Below are 20,179 nucleotides of genomic sequence, written 5' to 3'. Positions count from 1 at the left end.
AAGCAGCCAATAACTAACTAACTAACTAACTAACCAAATTTGTTTTTTAAAAAAAAGATATATCATGTTTCAAGTTAGGGTACATCAAAAAATGACTGGTTGCCAGAGGTAGGGGGTGAAATAGGTGAAGGTGGTCAAGAGGTACAAATTTACAGTTATAAAATAAAAAGTCATTGGTGTGTAATGTACTGCATGGTGACTATAGTTAATAATAATGTATTGTATATTTAAAAGTCGCCAAGAGAGCAGATCTTAAAAGTTTCCATAATAAGAAAAAAATTGTAACTATGTGTGGTGATAGATGTTAACTAGACTTATTATGGTTATCAAAATGTAGGGAAAATGTGAAGGAAAGAACAAGAAATAAATACCACTTGAATAAGTCAAATGGGAGTTACTCATTCAAAAGCTATAGAAAGAATTCAGCTTCACTGAGAATACATACCAGAGAGACAAGCAAGGCCTTAAGCAGGGTGTGAAAGCATACAGGACCTACAAGAATCCAGAAGAAATGCCATGTATTATTTCAGGATTTTATTTTATTACCTTAGCTTTAATAAAGTGACTTTTTAAAAAATAAATTTATTTATTTATTTATTGGCTGCATTGTGTCTTCGTTGCTGCAAGTGGGCTTTCTCTAGTTGTGGTGAGTGGAGGCTACTCTTCATTGTGGTGTGTGGGTCCTCGTTGCAATGGCTTCTCTTGTTGTGGAGCATGGGCTCTAGGTGCGTGGGCTTCAGTAGTTGCAGCACATGGGCTCAGTAGTTGTGGCTCACAGGCTCTAGAGTGCAGGCTCAATAGTTGTGGCTCACGGGCTTAGTTGCTCTGCGGCATGTGGGATCTTCTCAGAGCAGGGCTCGGGGTCCCCTGCATTGGCAGGCAGATTCCTAACCACTGCGCCACCTAAGAAGTCCCGAATAAAGTGACTTTAAAAATATATAGTGTCTATGCATTTAAAAAGGGGAACAGGAGATAAAGAAATATTCTTTCTACTTTGTATCTTGAGACCCACAGAGAAACAGTAGTGGTAATGGGAATAAATAAAAGTCTTAGGGGAAGATTTGACTATTGTATCCACACCTTATGATCAAAATAGTATCTGTCCCCAAATTAAGCATCCTTGAAGGATTTTGCGCTTTTTCAATTTAGGGAAATAAAATGCTTACAGATTCTCCATGCCCTAATTTATTGTTTTTTGCAAATAAATAAACACAGCCTTTGTTTTCACTATGCTTCACTTTTTATCAAACTTTAACCCAAGATAGCCTCTAAAAATACTATCCAGCACTAAAATGATAAAAGAGACAGGAATAACTATTATATCTCTAAATAATTTTCCAAAATAAATATATGAGAATATAATTTTGTTTATTAAAGTCAGATAATGACCTTAAGGTTTTTGTCTTTGTTTTCTATTCAGAACTATAAGCACTGCTTTTCTTATGCTATTGGAAAACCGGGAGACTTAAATCAACCATATGAGATTATCAACAAGTCTAACCATAACCATTTAGTTTGGCCCTTGGACCATTCTGGAATGTATGTGTTTCGTGTGAAGATCCTGGATCCAAACTACAGGTGAATATAAATGTTCCATTATAACAGTTACAGTATTAGTTAATAAAAATTAAATTTTTATTTTCTTGATTTAATTTGATATCACCCAGCTATCCAATTACAGGCATACTTCATTTTATTACACTTCGCTTTAATTGTGCTTCAAAGATACTGCATTTTTTACAACTTGAAGGTTGTAGCAACCCTTGGTCAAGCAGGTTTATCACCACCATTTTTCCAACAGCATTTGCTCACTTCATGTCTCTATGTTACCTTTGAGTAATTCTTGCAATATTTCAAACTCTCCACCAGCAAAAAGATTATGATTTGTTGAAGGCTCTGATGATGGTTAGCATTTTTTGAGAAACAAATTATTTTTTAATTAAGGCATGTACATTCTTTTTTTAGACAGGATACTATGGCACACTTAATAGACTACAGTATAATGTATACATAACTTTTATATGCACTGGGAAAGCAAAAATTTGTGTGACTCACTTTATTGCAGTGGTTTGAAACTGAACACACGTCTCCCAGGTACGCCTATCATGTTTGTTTTTTCATTTTGCAGCAATCATGTTAAACGTTCAATGGGAGTGGGAGATAAGATTTCATGTTAAACATTAATTAAATTAATCAATTCACAATTATATTCTGAGTACTTACTATGTTTCATTGCTATGATAGATGCAAATAGAGCATAAGGAAAATCTCAGCCTTCAAAATGCTTGTAATTAAACTGGTTGGGGAAGGAGGAGTGGAGGATACACATAAAATCACGGGAGGTTAAATCAGAGCAAACACATGATATATTTTTCAAATATAAACATTTGTATTATTGATAGGCAGAATAATAATTCAGAGATGGGAAAAATCAATGCTATCTTGAGCATCGGGAGAAAATTTCCTGGAGGATAGGGAGCATTAAGAATTTATATTGCCAGAGAATGAAGATAGACTCTTCAGATGAAAGAAATCACACTAATAATGGAATGGAGCTAAACATTAACATACTGTCTATGGCTTGTGGAGTCATGAAAGAAGGTGGAAAATACTTTGAGTGAGGAAGGTAAAAAACAAAGGATGCAGACTAATTCAAAGCAATTCATAATGTTGAAGTCAATTTCAAACCATGTCCTCGAGAGCCTCTTTAGTATCTTTACTAGGGGAGTGTGATGAGAATATAGTTCTAGGAAAATTAGCCTAAGAATAAAGAATTTTATAAAAGGAAAATAAATTGCAGATAAATGAGAGGAGTGAAATTAACAAGACAAGGGCCAAGGAAGCCCTGTTGGCAGTAAGAATGGAAAGAAAGGAAAAAGTCTAATAAATATCAGGAAAAGAGATAATATATTGATCTAGTGTGGCAAATGAAGGAAAAGAAGGAATTGATATGGTTTCAAGTTTTCTAGACTAGGTGATTTAAAATTATAGTATTTTCTTTGACCACAGTCGATACTGTGGTGGTTTTTCTTTGGGGGAAATAAATAATGAGGTAAGAATTCTGACTTTGCATTTGAAAGGACAATGAAATATCTGAGTGAAGATGTCATATAGACAGTTTAAATTTTTATTTTAATTTGGGCTTTGAGTTGGAGGGAATAGCTGATGATAAAGAGTTTTGAAAACACAAATGTGGGCATCGTCTATGGTGACTCCCTGAGTACACATAAGTTAACTGACTTACTAGAAGAAAAGAGAGAAGAAAAGAACTTTTAGGAGATACCCACAGTGAAGGAACTGAGGGTGATAAGAAAAGGGCTGAGCAGAAAGCTCCTCAAATAAAAGAAAAAAATGAAGAGAAAAAAAAAATTCCATACTACCCAAGCAATATGCAGATTCAAAGCCAGGCCTATCGAATGTCCAGTGACATTTTTCACAGAAATAGAACAAACTGTCTTAAAATGTATATGGAACTGCAAAAGACCCCCAAAAGCCAAAGCAGTCTTAAAAAAGAAGAACAAAGTTAGAAATATCACACGCCCTAATTTCAAACTATATTGCAAAGCTACAGTAATCAAAACAGTATGGTACTGACATAAAAACAGACACATAGATCAATGAACCAAAATAGAAATCCCCAGAAATAAACTCACACATATACAATCACTTAATTTATGACAAAGGAGCCAAGAACATACATTGGGGAAAGGACAGTCTCTTCAATAAAAGGTGTTGGGAAAATTAGACAGCCACCTGTGAAAGAATGATGCTGGACCACTCTCTTACCATACACAAAAATTAACTCCAAATGGGCTTGAACGTAAGCCCTGAAACCATAAAACTCCTAGAAGAAAACATAGGTGGTAAGCTCCCCGATGTCAGTCTTTGCAATAATTTTTTTTATTTGACACCAAACACAAAGGCAACAAAAACAAAAATAAACAAGTGAGACTACATCAAACTAAAAAGCTTCTGCACAGCAAAGGAAACCATCAACAAAATGAAAAGGCAACCTACAGAATGGGAAAAAATATTTGCAAATCATATATCTGATAAGGGGTTAATATCAAAATATATAAATAACTCATACAACTCAAGTATGGACATAAAAAGAAGGAAATCTTGCCACTTGAGACAACATTGATGGACCTTGAGAACATTATGCTAGAGAACCTATGTTGGTTTGAGTCCTAATTTTGCCACTAGTAACTATCTAATCTTAAACAAATTACTTAGTCTCTTTGAGCTTATTTGTCTCTGAATTGAGTCAGTAATAGCTATCTTATAGTATTCTGAGGATTAAGTGAAGTACCTGAGTAAAAAAAAATCCTAACTTTGCTGGGCACATAGCAAGGACTCAATAAAATTAAGTTCTTTTCCTCTCTCTTCTCCCACATGAAGATAGGTGAAATCATATTAATAATGTTTATTTAGTTATATCCTGTCTCATTCCAAGCCATATGCTAAATTGTGAGAGATAAATATTTAGGGATAAACCTACCTAAGGAGGCAAAAACCTGTATTCCAAAAACTATTAGATACTGATAAAAGAAAGCAAAGATGATACACACAGATAGAAAGATATACCGTGTTCTTGGATTGGAAGAATCAATATTGTCAAAATGACTATACTACTCAAGGCAATCTACAAATTGAATTCAATCCCTATCAAATTACCAATGGCATTTTTCACAGAATTAGAACAAAAAAAAATTTTACAATTTGTATGGAAACACAAAAGATCCTAAATAGCCAAGGCAATATTGAGAAAGAAAAACAGAGCTGGCAGAATCAGGCTCCCTAACTTCAGACTATACTACAAAGCTACAGTAATCAAGACAGTATAGTACTAGCACAAAAACAAAAATATAGAACAATGGTGCAGAATAGAAAGTCCAGAGATAAACCCACGCACCTATGGTCACCTAATCTATGACAAAGGATGCAAGAATATACAGTGGAAAAAAGACAGTCTCTTCAATAAGTGGTGCTGGGAAAACTGGACAGTTACATGTAAAAGAATGATATTAGGACATTCTCTAACACCATATACAAAAATAAACTCAAAATGGATCAAAGACCTAAATGTAAGACTGGATACTATAAAACTCCTAGAAGAAAACATAGGCAGAACACTCTTTGACATAAATCACAGCAATATCTTTTTGGATCATCTCCTAGAGTAATAGAAATGAAAACAAAAATAAGCAGATGGGACCTAATGAAACAAAAGCTTTTGCACAGCAAAAGAAACCATAGACAAAATAAAAGACAACTTGCAGACTGGGAGGAAATATCTGCAAACAATGCTACCAACAAGGGATTGATTTCTAAAATATACAAATAGCTCATTACAGCTCAATATCAAGAAAACAAATAACCCAATCAAAAAATGGACAGAAGATCTAAATAGACATTTCTCCAAAGAAGATGTAAAGATGGCCAACAGGCATGTGAAAAAAGAACGTTCAACATCACTAATTATCAGAGAAATGCAAATCAAAACTACCATAAAGTATCACCTCACACTGGTTAGAATGGCAGTCATCAAAAAGTCTACAAATAATAAATGCTGGAGAGGGTATGGAGAAAACGGAACCCTCCTACATTGTTGGAGGAAATGTAAATTGGTACAGCCACTATGAAGAACAGTATGGAGGTTTATTAAAAAACTAAAAATAGAGTTACCATATGATCAAGGGATCCCACTCCTGGGCATTTACACAGAGAAAATCGTAATTTGAAAAGGTACATGCACCCCAGTATTCACTGCAACACTATTTACAATAGCCAAGACTTGGAAGCAACCTAAATGTCTATAGACAGATGAATGGATAAAGATGTTTTATATATATATTATACACACACACACACACACACACACACACACACAGTGGAATATGACTCAGTCATAAAAATGAAGAAAATAATGCCATTTGCAGCAACATAGATTATCATACTAAGTGAAATAAGCCAGACAGAGAAAAACAAATATCATATGATATCACTTATATGTGGAATCTAAAAAAAAGAAAAAAAGTTATAAGTGAACTTATTTACAACACAAAAATAGACTCACAGACATAGAAAACAAATTTATGGTTACCAAAGAAGAAAGAGGAGGGAGGGATAAATTAAGAAGTTGGGATTAGCACATACACATTACTATGTATAAAATAGATAACCAACAAGGACCTATTGTTTAGCACAGGGAACTATATTCAATATTTTGTAATAACATATAAGGGAAAAGAATCTGAAAATAGATATATGTATAACTGAATCACTTTGCTTTACACTTGAAATTAACACATCCTTTTAAATCAGCTATACTGTAATTCAATTTAAAAAAAACTAAAAAAACAAAAAAAAAGCTAATGAAATTAGTGAAGTTGTCCACTTAAGGGAACAAAATTCTTAGCAATTCTTCTTTGACATCAGTCCAGCTACTGTGATTTTGCTGTGAAATTATCAGCAGAACAAAGAAGGGAGTATATATTTAAATACAGTAATTTTCTTAATTATAAAGGCTTTTGATTTATAAATATACCAAATTCTTCATAAACTAAATAACCAACTTGATATTTTGCTATATAGATGTAATTTAAATACAATTACATAATTCATAATTAATAATTCTCATTGATTACCCTACAGTGGAGATTTTTCTCTGTAAAATGGAAGGTAATGCTCAGTTTAATAAAAATTTCTTTTGGTAATAATAAAATTATTAACTATGCTGAGAGAAAAAAGAAAAAAGAAAACGACACCTTAACTAAGATTATACATGATTTGGTTGTTACCATAGAGATGTACAGGGAGTCTTTTAATACATTATATTTAATTTAATCTTTAATATTATTTTTCTGATTTGCAGTTTCTGTAACCTAACCACTATATTTGCAATAGAGACCTTTGGAGTGATTCCCAGGTAACGACTGGTGCCTAATCAGGCTTTAATGAGGGAAGTTGTAAAATATATGGTGGCAGCTTAAAAGGAAACACACCTCTCCCCTATTTTCCTGGGACCCTAATACTTCTGTCCTATGTGTGACATCCTAAAAATTGTATGTATCTGCTATACCAGGCAGCAGCAGGTAGGAATTCCTGAGACTTGTTACTGCTGCTAGGGTCCCCTTTTGTGCATCCCCCTCGACAGCCATTGTCTTCCCAATCAAAAGAGTCTTTCTGAATGTATGGATTCTAAAGGGGGAAAGGGGTGGGGTGGGAGGAATTGGGAGACTGGGATTGGCACATATACATTATTGATACTATGTATAAAATAGACAACTGATGGGAACATGCTGTATAGCACAGGGAGCTCTTCCTAATGCACTGTGGTAACCTAAATGGGAGGGAAGTCCAAAATGGAAGGGATGTCTGTGTGTATGTGGAGGCTAACACAGTATTGTAAAACAACCACGCTCCAATAAAAATTAATTTTAAAAAAGATGTCTTTCAACTCCACCAAAGGGCAGATGGTAGACTACAACAATAGGGACAGGTAGGAGACAGTGACCATGCCCCCACTGGACCTGAGTCAGCCCTTGACCACTGGCCATCATTCCAATGCCTATAGGAAACAGGCATTACAGGCATTTCCCTGGACTCAGCTTTAGTTTCCTTGGAGAGCAGAGTAAAATATCTTAATACAAAACTTGGGACTGCAGATAACTCTGCTTCTCTGTCCTGTGTTTCCATTTCTGTTTTTTGTTTTGGAAAATGTTAAACAAGAGTGGACCACAAACAATTAGGTTACTTATGGCCCTACTTTAAGTATTACTGACTCAATTTTTTGTGCTAATCGGAGGTTAATGGTGTGAATAATCTGCTAATGAGATAAGACATGCATTGTTTCTAGGTAACTTTGGGAAATGTGTATAGCATTTTGCAGCTTCTCTTTCCTCACTAGATTTGTATGTTTGTTTGCTTTAAATGAACATTAAGAACATACACCCCCCCCACCAAGTATCCACCAACAGAAAAGGGAGTTGGTGAGTTAGGGAGGAGAGGACAGAGTAAAGGGGTATCTCACCTATTTGCCCCAGCTCACCTCCCAGTAGCTGGATTTTAGCAGCCAGAGAATACAGTGCAGCACAGGGGATAGTCCATTAGGTTAGGGACTGCAGTCTCTGTTATGCTTGAGCCCTGAAGGGTCCAGAGGCAGAGCAGGGGTTAGCTGGTGGTGAACACCTTCCTAGTAAGAGAGCCCTTTTCATGAGCAAACAGTGGCTGAAAAGCAGTTTGTAGGAGGCAAAGATCTTACTAGCTTTTTTGCTTTCTGGCCCAGTGCTCAACCACTTCCTCAAGTTTTCCACTGTGTCCTTTGGAGTTGCCACCATTTAACTAGCAACTCACCTAAATCCTGTGCTCTGAGCTCTGTCCGTGTCTCAGAGCACCATTACCATTCCCAAAGTATTATTTATCCAGGTTCTTCTAAAAAACAGAAACAACACCCCCCCCCGCAAAAAATTTTTAAACACTTACCCTTTGAGATTCATGTCATCTGCTATACCCCTGCCCTTTCTCTGTCCTCATTGCTGCATCCTCTCCAAACTCTCCTTCATTGAATGCCATCCTGTTTTCACCTCCACATCAAGACCCACCATCGTGGCCTTTCCTAATCCTTGGTGTCCCCCTCCTGCACTGTACTTTGCCATTCATTCCCACAGTCACACCTTGGACACTTTGATACTATCATAACTTCTCTGCTTACTAAGCATCAATTCAGACATCTCATTCTTGGACCTTCCCAGCTTGCTAATTCAACTACACCTCCAACAACTCATCCTCATTGGAACCTGCACCCCTACTTTCAACCTCTCCTTTTTTACTTCCTATTTCCTTACATTTCAAACAAAGTCTATTATTTCAATAACATTTTCTAGTACCTCCTTACCTTTCTGGAATTTGGCACCCCTCTGGCAAGCCTCCAACTACCTACTTTCTTTGTGATTACATCTGAGCAGCCCCGTAAAGAAAGTTACACAACAAGGCAAATTGATCACCTACTTCAGATATGTTGCCAACACTACCTGGAAATTTCTTTCTCTGGTCAACCATTGTTTCCACTCTCCAAAACAACTGCTTCAGACCTTGTTTAATTAGCTTCTTCCTTTCCTTAACAATCATCAAATGAACTGTTTTTCACCTTTACAGAGAAATTAGAAGCCATCAGACAGGAACTACCTTTATTTCTGATTCCAAACATATAAACCAACTAATACCTATACCCATTCTCTCCTCTTTTTATCCTGTTATATCCTCTTTAAATGTAATTCTTCCACCTATGCCTTGAACCCTATTTCTTCCCAATTTCTAAGGAAAATTCTAAATCGATTATTCCTTCTCTCTTCTATATATTCAACTTTCCCTCTCAGCTAGATCCTTCCAATAGGCTTTTAATCACCCTCAAGTCTTTTAAGCAAATAAATAAAAAATAAATACAACCTCAGCCATATCCCCTTCCAGCTACCACCCTTTTGCAAGACAAACTCCTTAAAAGCCTTGTCTATCCTCATAGTCCTCATTTCCACCCTATTTTGCTAATCCATCCAGCCTGCTTTCTATCTTATCACTCCACCAATTATTTCTCATTAGAATAGCTTTGACTTGCACTAAATCTGTTTGGTACTTACTTATATATTCTTTCTCTCTGTTGAAATTTTCACTTGTTCATGCATTGTTCTCCTGACCTCAATGAGCATCTTCATGACCATTATTTTGAACTCATTATCAGGTAAATTACTTGTCTCCATTTCATTAAGGTCTGTTTCTGAAGTTTTATCTTGTTCTTTTGTTTGGAACATATTTCCCTATTTCTTCATTTTCCTTGATTTTCTGTGTTGGTTTCTATGCAATAGATAAAACAGCTGCTTCTCCTGGTCATGAAGAAATGGTCTTATGTAGGAGATGGAACTTATTGTTCAGCCCAGCCCTAGCTGTTGTTTGTCTTTTAAACCTTTGTGATTGTCCAAGCTGCCACCTGAGTTCTTAGTGTCCCCCAGCAGTTGAGGGTGTGCCCATTACCAAGTCCAAGCTCATTCTGCTTGCTGCACAACAGGCCAATGAATTGGAGATGAGGTATTGGAGCAAGGAATATGACTTTATTCAGAAAGCTGGCAGACTGAGAAGATGGCAGACTAATGTCTCCAAAAAACCATCTTATCAGGGTCTGGATGCCAGTTTGTTTTATAGAATCAGAGAGGGAGAGGCAGTGAGGAAGTAAAGTAAAAAGGCAGAATAGAGCAGGAGAAGCACGGAGAAGTAAAGTAAAAAGGGCTATCAGTCTTGCAAAACATCTCCTGGAATGACTAGCCTTGGGGAGGGGATGTGTTAATTTCTTCTTTTCTGCAGCCATTCATAGGTGAGCAGTGTTCTCTGATGCAGGCCATTATGTATGATTATAATAACAAAAGCAACAAAAAGTAAAGTTTAAAGTCAAAGAAAGAGTTCCAACATGGAGTCTGATTAGCTCTTCCCTGTTACATACCAAGACCTGCCAGTGTCCCAAAGAGGAGGATCTCAGTCAGAACCTAGATACAGCCTGGTTGGAAGCTGGGCTCTCAAGCAGCAGCTTTTAAAGTATGTAAGTAGACCTCTTTCAGAGAAAGACTGGAAGATGGGCTTTTCTTTCTCTTCCCTCTGTGCTGAGCCCTGAGAGAATAGCCAATTAAGAACAGTTTCTTTGTTACAGTCCTCTGGGACTGGTGCACATAAGTTCTGCTGGCTACCAGAGCCAGGCAATCAAGTGTTGTGTCTCCCTGAGTGGCAACCTTAGAAGCTGGGACATCAGAAGTAAGCACAATGTCATTTCGGGGAGATACCAGTGATCTAGGGAGAGGCAGAGGGAGAGCGCAAAGATGGTATCTGCCAGCTTCCCCAGTCTCTGGAGAAGATTGCAGTCGGCCCCTAGATTTGTGTTATGTTAGGAGACTAACCCTCAGATTTAAGCTTTTAAGATAAGCAACTAGGTCTCTTTCATGGAAAGACTGGGAAATGGGCATTTCAGTCTGCTGGCTCTGTGCTAAGTGGGGGTGGGGGGGCAGGTAGTGAGAGAGGGGTTAGCCACCAAGAGTCCTCAGGAGCACTTTTGTTTGCTATAGCCTTGTGGGTCTCATGGATGAAAGCCCAGTTGGCTTTCAGAGCTAGGTGTTTGGGGGTCCCATCCCTCAGGTGGAAGTTTTAAAAGTTGGGGTACCAGATATTGAATCCAAACTCCTTAGGGAGAAGCTCAGAGTTGTGAGTTCCCTCCTCATTGTATGTTGTTGTGCTGGGGATGGGGTTTTTGGTGCGACTGTCTTAATCTCTCCTACTCATTTTTATATGGGTGGGCTTTTTTTGTTCACCCAACTAGTAGGAGTTGCTCAGCTAGTTTCTGGATTTCTTTCAAAGGGAATTGTTCTATATGTAGCTGTAGGATAGATGTGTCCATGGGAGGAGGTAAGTTCAGGAGCCTCCTTTGCACCATCTTGAACTGGAACTGGCCTACACTAAATCTGACATATTTTTCCACCCATATTTTATTTGAGCTTTCATTAGTGTTGACTTTCCCTTTGGCTGCCATATTACTCTATAGGTTTTCCTAGCCTTCTGTATCCATTCTCTCTCTTTCTAGTAAAGAAAGCCTCAACCTATAACACCAGCCATTAAATGTTGACCTTCCTTAGGGCTCAGTCCTGGTTTTCTGAGCTGCTCACTCTGTCAAGTTCATCCATACCCATGATTTCAATTAGTATCTATAAACACACAACTCCCAAATCATATCTCTAGCCCAGTCCAGGGCCATATATCCCACTCTCTACTTAACCTCTTCTCTTAGGTATCTCAAAGACTGGTCAAACTGGACACGTCCAAAAATGAACTCATGATCTTACCACCCATTCCCTTACCCCATTATTTGTCTCACTCTAAAGCTAACTTATCAAGGTAATTACAGTCAGCCTTATGAATTGCCATTACCCAGCTCCAGGAGAATTCATTCACATAGGCTGTAATGTGAATGGTGCCCTCTGGAACTGAAAAATATGGCAACCCTATTTTCCAATGTTCCCTCCCTCAGGAAATAGCACATCCAACTGTACAAGCCAAACTCCTAGCAGTCAAAAGTGAAAAACTAAAACCTAGGATTCACATTCATTTCTCTCTGTTTCTGTCTCTGTCTCTCTCTCCTCCAACTCATCCAGTAACTGCCTCCCATGCATTTAACCTCTTGAATTGCCCTTAAAAGAATCCACTTCTTACCAAACCCATCACCACCACACCCCTCTAATCCAAGTTAACATTATCTCTGATCCGAATTACTGCAATAGACTCCCAATGGTAATTTTAGTAGCTTAAAACCTTTAAGTTTCTTTCCTTAAAATGGCAACTTCTTAATATGGCCTACAAGATCTTTTCTGATCTAGCCCCTACCTACTTCTCCCATCTCATCTTGCATCATGTTCCCCTCACTTTCTCAGCCCCAGACCTACCAACTTTCTTTCAATCCCCAGCCTTCTCCATACTCTCCATACTCCTGTTCCATAGCAGGAGCTTTGCACTTGCTATTTTCTCTATCTGGAATCTCTTTCTTCCCCATGTTACCTATTTAACTTTACCAACTCTACTTCTACTTAATTCTTCAAATTTTATAATAATTATCTTTTCCCCATGGAGGCATTTCTTGATTCGTTCACCAGGTTAAATCCTTCTATAGTAAGCGTTCATTGCATTGTATACCTCTCCTATGTAGTTTTTATCACAAGTTCAATTTTATATTTATTTCCTCATTATCTGATTAATGATTATGTTCCCACTAAAATATAAGCTCTCTAAGGATGAAGACCATGTCTAGTCTTACTCATTATTGTTTTCCCAGCACCTAACACAGTACCTGGCATGTATCGGATGGTTTATTGTTAGTTAATTAATTTCTAAGAAGGAAATGATTCACTAGAGCTAGATTAAGTCTGTATCCACAGAGGAGGAATGTCAGACTAATGAGAATGGGGACCTGGGGAAAGTGTAATACTGCAAACAAATAATCATGGTTTAAAAGGGAACTGAAAACTAACGTTAGGTACCAGGACACCAAATAGAAAACAGCACAGTGTTTGGCTTAAGAAATAAATCTACTCTGATGGGAAGCACATGAGTTGGGGAGGCAGCTGTCTGGATCCCAGGTGAAAGTAGCATCTAATAAGTGTACACACACACACACACACACACCTGGTTGACCCTCATGTACCTCAAATTTGATATGCCCCAAAGTAAACCAACCATATTCACACATACCCTCTAAAGTGTTCTTCCCTGTGAATTTCCTATGTTAATGAATGGTGCTACCATCCTCAGAGTTACCTCATCCCCAAATTTAGGAGACATCCTTTATTCTAACATATTTCTCAAACCCCACATCTTAACAATCACCAAGATCAACCCAATCTAACTTCTAAATATATCTTAGATCTATCCATTTCTCCCCATTTTTATAGCCACTAATTAATTAAAACTCACCATATTTGGTTATTACAAAAACCTCATAACTAGTTTTCTCCCTTCACAGTCATGCTTCCCATCCATCCATTCTTCACACTACTATCAGAATCGTCCTTCTAAAATGAGAATGCTATATATATGTCTGAAACTCTGTAGCTTGATAAAAGCTGTCTTTCTCACCTTGAACAACCTCATCTCTAAGCACCAAGCATACCACCTAAATTCTACATTGAACTAGTTTTTGTTCCAGAATGTCTGGGGCTGACCTTAAAGTTTTCTCACGCTTCCATGCCTTTGTAAATGCATCTCCCTTTACCTAAAAAGTTATGCCCACTTTAGTCTTCTCCTCCACTCCTAGGCATTTTTATCTAATTAGTATCATACTAGTACTCCTAAGCCTACTCATATCTAGCTAACTCTTACCTATACTCGGTTCAGAACTCAACTCCACTGGAAGGCCTTCCTGATGCCTGGCTCCCTTAGAACTTTACACTTCTTCTCTCACTATATTGATCAATCACACTGTCTGTCTTCCTCCCTTATCAGCCTCAAACACTAAGAGGTAAACATCTTGAGGGTAGACAAGATGTCTTATAAATCTTATTAATCATTAACAGAGTACATTGGCATAGCAGCTATCTGTTCAAAATTTTTTTGACTAAATTAACAACCAAAGTGAACAATGACTTCTAATGACTTTTCTTCTCATTTCAGTCCAAGTGCTTACATGGTTGCAGCTTTGCTTTTTCTCCTGATGCTACTGTTCTTCAGTATTCTTGTTTTGAGCTACTTTCATTATTTGAGGATTTATAGAGAATATATTTATGAACCACTGCACAAATCTGAAAGAAAACAAAAGAATAATTAGAAAAATGAAAGTTTATTTACTATGAATATATGTATGTAGAAAGTGTGTATATATACTTATATTGAGAGTGTGTGTTTGACCAAGAAATACTAAGTATAAGCTCATAGTAAGTATCATCAAATTCAAAATCTCAAAAATGTTCTTAAATTACCCAAAACAGAAATATTTTAATATATAATGTATGTTACTAAATTAATCCTTAATGTGTTCACTTTTACCTTAAGGTAGTTTATATATTCTTACATGGCTTTTAAAAAGAAAAAAAAATTTTAAAAACTGCCTAAATTTGGCTGTTACAATCCTTCCTAAGAATGAATACATTTTTGAAAATATATTTAAATGTGTCAAATATTATCATTTTGCATAAAACTTCATATGAACCTTATATGGCTATAGTTAATTTATGTACAAAAGACAAGTATGTGAATTTAAATAGTCTGTCAAAGATATTTCAGAAGTTTTTCTAATAGTAGATTCACATATGAAACAATTTATCGTATTGAAGGAAGCTGATACTCTGTCTTAATTTTAAGTTTTCAGATTTGATGTTGATGCTCAAAATAAGCTTCTTAACTTGTCCAAATGTGACCACAGCTTTCTAAACAATTAGTATTTGAACAATCAGTAGCCAACTAGAGGAGAACCAGTAGGAGATTGTGTGTGTGTGCGTGTGTGTGCGTGTGTGTGTGTGTGTGTGTGTGTGTGTGTGTGTGTGTGTAAAGAGATTTATTTAAAAGAATTGGCTAATGGGGAGGAAAAGCAGAAGATAAACAGTGTGCTGAGCTTTAGCTGTGCTGGGCCCAGCCAAGGTGGAGATACCCTAGTCCGTGTTCTTCACTCCGTCCATGGACATTATTTAATTTCATAAATTGGCTCCTTTCCCCTCACCAAAAAAAAAATGGCTTATGTGATTGTGGGGGCTGGGTAAACAAGTCTGAAACCCATAGTGCGGACATAAGGAGTGGAAGTTCAGGAGCAAGATGGCACTCCATGGGCACAGATCAAAGCTATTGTCCACAAATAGAATTTCTCATTTTACTAAGATCAGGAACAAGACAGGGATATGTGCTATTCATCACTCTTTTGAAGGTTCTGACATTACAAGAGGAAAATAAAATAACCATTATAAATGCTGGGGGGGAGGTGATAAAATGCTCTTTCAATAATAAGATTATATGCATAGGAGACACAAAATTAGGAACAAGAATTATTAGAATAAGAGCACTTGATGGCTCAATATAAGACAAATATTTAAAATTTAATACCTTTTCTCTATATTTATATGACAGTTTAACAGTTAGCAATAGAATTAATTTAAAATAATCTATTTATTGTAGTGACAAATTACATAGAATTAAATTTAATATGAAAGGTGTATGCCATACATGGAAAACATCTTTAAAATCTTTATTGAAAGGGTGAAACAAGATCTGATAGAAATAGTTGATGGAAAAAAAAAAGAAAATAATCCAGTATAAAATAAGCAAAAAATACAGTCATTTCACAGAATAGCATATCCAAATAGCCAATAAACATATTAAAAACAATTTTTTTAGAGTTTACTATGTGCCAGAAATTGTTCTAATAATGTATCTAATCCTCTTCAACAACACCATGCAATGGGAACTATTATTATCCCATTATAGAGATGTGGAAACCAGCACAGAGAGGGTAAGTAATTTTTCCAAGTTCACACAGCTGGTAGGTGAAGTCTTAGGCAGACTGGCTCCAAAATCAGGTGCTTATCCACTGAGGATGCTCAACCACACCAGCATTCAGAAAGATACAAACCAAAGTTACAATGAACCTGTTGACAAAAATTCAGAGAGGGAATACTCTTGGGGAGGAATGATAATCAAGAATGAGAAAAAAACTATCTTGCATTTCTGAAGGAAATGTGAATTTTTAAAGATTTTTTGGAAACTAATCTGGCAAGAGCAATTAAAATTAGAAACATTCATTCTCTTGGACCCAGAAATCCTACTCTTAGGAATCAGGAGTCTATCCATGAGATGGGAGGACCAACACATATATAATATTCAAATAGCTTTATATACATAACAGTTATATATAACTATTATATATAGAGACATATATATACATAGTGTGTGACAGAACTCTAGAAGAATTAATGTGTATCAGTAGGTGAATGGCTGAATAAATGATTGTTCATAGACCATATGGATCAGTCTGTATTAGTTGATTTAAAAGATTTTCCACAAGATTTTGTTAAATGAGAAAAGCAAGCTGCAGGGAAGTATTTATAGTATGATCCCATTATATAAACAAAACAAAAGCTTTATGTATGAGAACACAGAGAAAAGTATGGAAAGATACATAGCATTTTGTGTATAGTATCATGTGCGTGTGTGCATGTGTATGTCTGTACACTGCATGAGGGGGAGAGCGTATGTATCAAGAGATGTAGAGAGGGAAGGATATAAACAAAACCCTCAAAACTGGGGGAGAAGGAAACAATAGAAAAATAGGGAATTCCAGTGATTAGAATTCCGTGCTTTCACTGCTGAGGGTCTGAGTTTGATCCCCAGTCGGGGAACTAGGATCCCACAAGCTACACAGTGCGGCCAAAAAAAAAACCCAAAAGTAGCATGCTAATTTTTCTCTTTATGTAAAATGATGTGTCTGTGCATAATGACAAATGAAAGGGTGATTGTTACCAAACTTAAATAGATGTAGTTCCAGGTAATATTTGCTTTCTTACTGTTGTTTCTCACCACACTGAACTTATACTACTTAATCATGCTAAGTAAAACTCTTCTCACTTTTTTAAAATTCTTTTTTTCTAATTGGAGTATTATTGCTTTACACTGTTGTGCCAGTTTCTGCTATACAACAAAGTGAATCAGCTGTGTTTACATATATGTCCCCATATCCCCTCCCTCTTGAGTCTGCCCCCAACCCTCCCTATCCCACTCCCTCTAGGTCATCACCAATCATCGAGTTGATCTCCATGTGCTATGCAGCAGCTTCCCACTATCTATTTTACATTTAGTAGTGTAAATATGTCAGTGTTACTCTATCCCTTCCTCTCAGCTTCCCCTCCCCCACTCCATGTCCTCATGTGCATTCTCTACTTTTGCAGCTTTATTCTTGCCCTGCCATTGGGTTCATCAATTCCATTTTTTTAGATTCCATACATATGTGTTAACATCTGGTATTTGTTATTCCTCTTTCTGATTTACTTCATTCTGTATGACAGACTCTAGGTCCATCCACCTCACTACAAATAACACAATTTTATTCCTTTTTATGGCTGAGTAATATTCCATTGTATATATGTGCCACATCTTCTTGATCCATTCGTCTATTGATGGGCATTTAGGTTGCTTCTATGTCCTGGCTATTGTAAATAGTGCTGCAATGAACATTGGGGTGCATGTATCTTTTTTCAAAATAAATTATTTATTTACTCATTTGGCTGTGGTGGGTCTTTGTTGCTGCACATGGGCTAGCTCTAGTTGCGGTGAGCAGGGAGGAGGGGGCGGGCTACTCTTCATTGCAGTGTGCAGGCCTCTCATTGCAGTGGCTTCTTTTGTTGTGGAGCACAGACTCTAGGCACATGGGCTTCAGTAGTTGCAGCACAAGGGCTCAGTAGCTGTGGCTTGTGGGCTCCAGAGCGTAGGCTCAGTAGTTCTGGCACACGGGCATGGTGCTCCCCAGCATGTGGCATCATCCCAGACCAGGGCTTGAACCCGTGTCCCCTGCATTGGCAGGTGGATTCTTAACCACTGCACCACCAGGGAAGTCCCACATGTATCTTTTTGAATTATGGTTTTCTCAGAGTATATGCCCAGTAGTGGGATTGTTGGGTCATATGGTAGTTCTTTTTAGTTTTTAAATAAACCTCCATACTGTTTTCCACAGTGGTTGTGCCAATTTACATTCCCACCAACAGTGCAGGAGGGTGCCCTTTATTCCACACTCTCTCCAGCATTTATCGTTTCTAGATTTTTGATGATGGCCATTCTGACCAGTGTGAGGTGATATCTCATTGTGGCTTTGATTTGCATTTCTCTAATGATTATTGATGTTGAGCATCTTTTCCTGTGTTTGTTAGCCATCTGTATGTCTTCTTTGGAGAAATGTCTGTTTAGGTCTTCTGCTCATTTTTGGATTGGGTTGTTTGTTTTTTTGATATTGAGCTGCATGAGCTGCTTGTATATTTTGGAGATTAATCCCTTATTGGTTGCTTCGTTGGCAAATGTTTTCTCCCATCTTGAGGGTTGTCTTGTCTTGTTTATGGTTTCTTTTGCTGTGCAAAAGCTTTTAAGTTTCATTAGATCCCATTTGTTTGTTTTTGATTTTATTTCCATTATTCTAAGAGGTGGGTCGAAAAGGATCTTGCTTTGATTTATGTCATAGAGTGTTCTGCCTATGTTTTCCTCTAAGTTTTACAGTGTCTGGACTTACATCTAGATCTTCAATACTTTTTGAGTTTATTTTTGTGTATGGTGTTAGGGAATGTTCCAATTTCATTCTTTTAAATGTAGCTGTCCAATTTTCCCAGCACCACTTATTGAAGAGGTTTTCTTTTCTCCACTGTATATTCTTGCCTCTTTTGTCAAAGATAAGATGACCATATGTGCGTGGGTTTATCTCTGGGCTCTCTGTTTTGTTCCATTGATCTATATTTCTGTTTTTGTGCTAGTAAGATACTGTCTTGATCATTGTAGCCTTGTAGTATAGTCTGAATTCAGGGATCCTGATTCCTCCAGCTCCGTCTTTATTTCTCAAGATGGCTTAGGCTATTTGGGGTCTTTTGCTTTTCCCTACAAATTGTAAAATTTCTTGTTCTAGTTCTGTGAAAAATGCCATTGGTAATTTTAGGTAGGGACTGCATTGAATCTGTACATTGCTTTGGGTAGTATAGTCATTTTCACAGTGTTGATTCTTACAATCCAAGAACATGGTACATGTCTCCATCTGTTTTTATCATCTTTGATTTCTTTCATCAGTGGCTTATAGTTTTCTTCCATACAGGTCTTTAGCATCCTTAGGTAGGTTTATTCCTAGGTATTTTATTCTTTTTGTTGTAATGGTAAATGGGAGTCTTTCTGATCTTTTGTTGTCAGTGTATAGGAATGCAAGAGATTTCTGTGCATTTATTTTGTATCTTGTGACTTTACTAAATTCATCAATTAGCACTAATAGTTTTCTGGTAGCATCTTTAGGATTTTCTATGTATAATATCATGTCATCTGCAAAGAGTGACAATTTTACTTTTTCTTTTCCAATTTGGATTCCTTTCATTTCTTTTTCTTCTCTGATTGTTGTGGCTAAAATTTCCAAAACTATGTTGAATAATAGTGGTGACAATGGTCACCCTTGTCTTGTTCTTGTTCTTAGAGGGAATGCTTTCAGTTTTTCACCACTGAGAATGATGTTGGCTGATGGCTTTTATTATGTTGAGGTAGTTTCCTTCTATGCCCACTTTCTGGAGAGTTTTTATCACAAATGGATGTTGAATTTTGTCAAAAGCTTTTTCTGCATCTATTGAAATTATCATACGGTTTTTATCCTTCAGTTTGTTGATATGATGTATCACACTGATTGATTTGCATATATTGAAGAATCCTTGCATTCCAGGGAGAAACCCCACTTGATCATGGTGTGTGATCTTTTTAATGTGCTGTTGGATTATTAGCTAGTATTTCGTTGAGGATTTCTGCATCTATATTCATCAGTGATATTGGCCTGTAATTTTCTTTTTTTGTGACATCTTTGTCTGGTTTTGGTATCAGGATGATGGTGGCTTCATAGAATATGTTTGGCAGTGTACCTCCCTCTGCTATATTTTGGAAGAGTTTGAGA

At 36.9% G+C, this 20,179-nt stretch overlaps 1 protein-coding gene across 1 annotated transcript in view; it reads left to right on the top strand.

Moving 5' to 3' along the window:
* CATSPERE (catsper channel auxiliary subunit epsilon) overlaps nucleotides 1–14,347 on the top strand; it is a 256,584-nt gene extending 242,237 nt beyond the window's left edge. Inside the window, exons 20-22 of the mRNA XM_057727707.1 lie at nucleotides 1,421–1,578; nucleotides 6,878–6,931; nucleotides 14,194–14,347. Coding sequence (XP_057583690.1) covers nucleotides 1,421–1,578; nucleotides 6,878–6,931; nucleotides 14,194–14,347 — 366 coding nt within the window. The remainder of the gene's footprint in view (nucleotides 1–1,420; nucleotides 1,579–6,877; nucleotides 6,932–14,193) is intronic.
* Nucleotides 14,348–20,179: the final 5,832 nt, after the last annotated feature.

Source organism: Hippopotamus amphibius, chromosome 3 (assembly GCF_030028045.1).
Source record: "Hippopotamus amphibius kiboko isolate mHipAmp2 chromosome 3, mHipAmp2.hap2, whole genome shotgun sequence".
NCBI classification, from domain to species: Eukaryota; Metazoa; Chordata; class Mammalia; order Artiodactyla; family Hippopotamidae; genus Hippopotamus; species Hippopotamus amphibius.
This window is presented reverse-complemented; position numbering and strand designations above follow the sequence as displayed.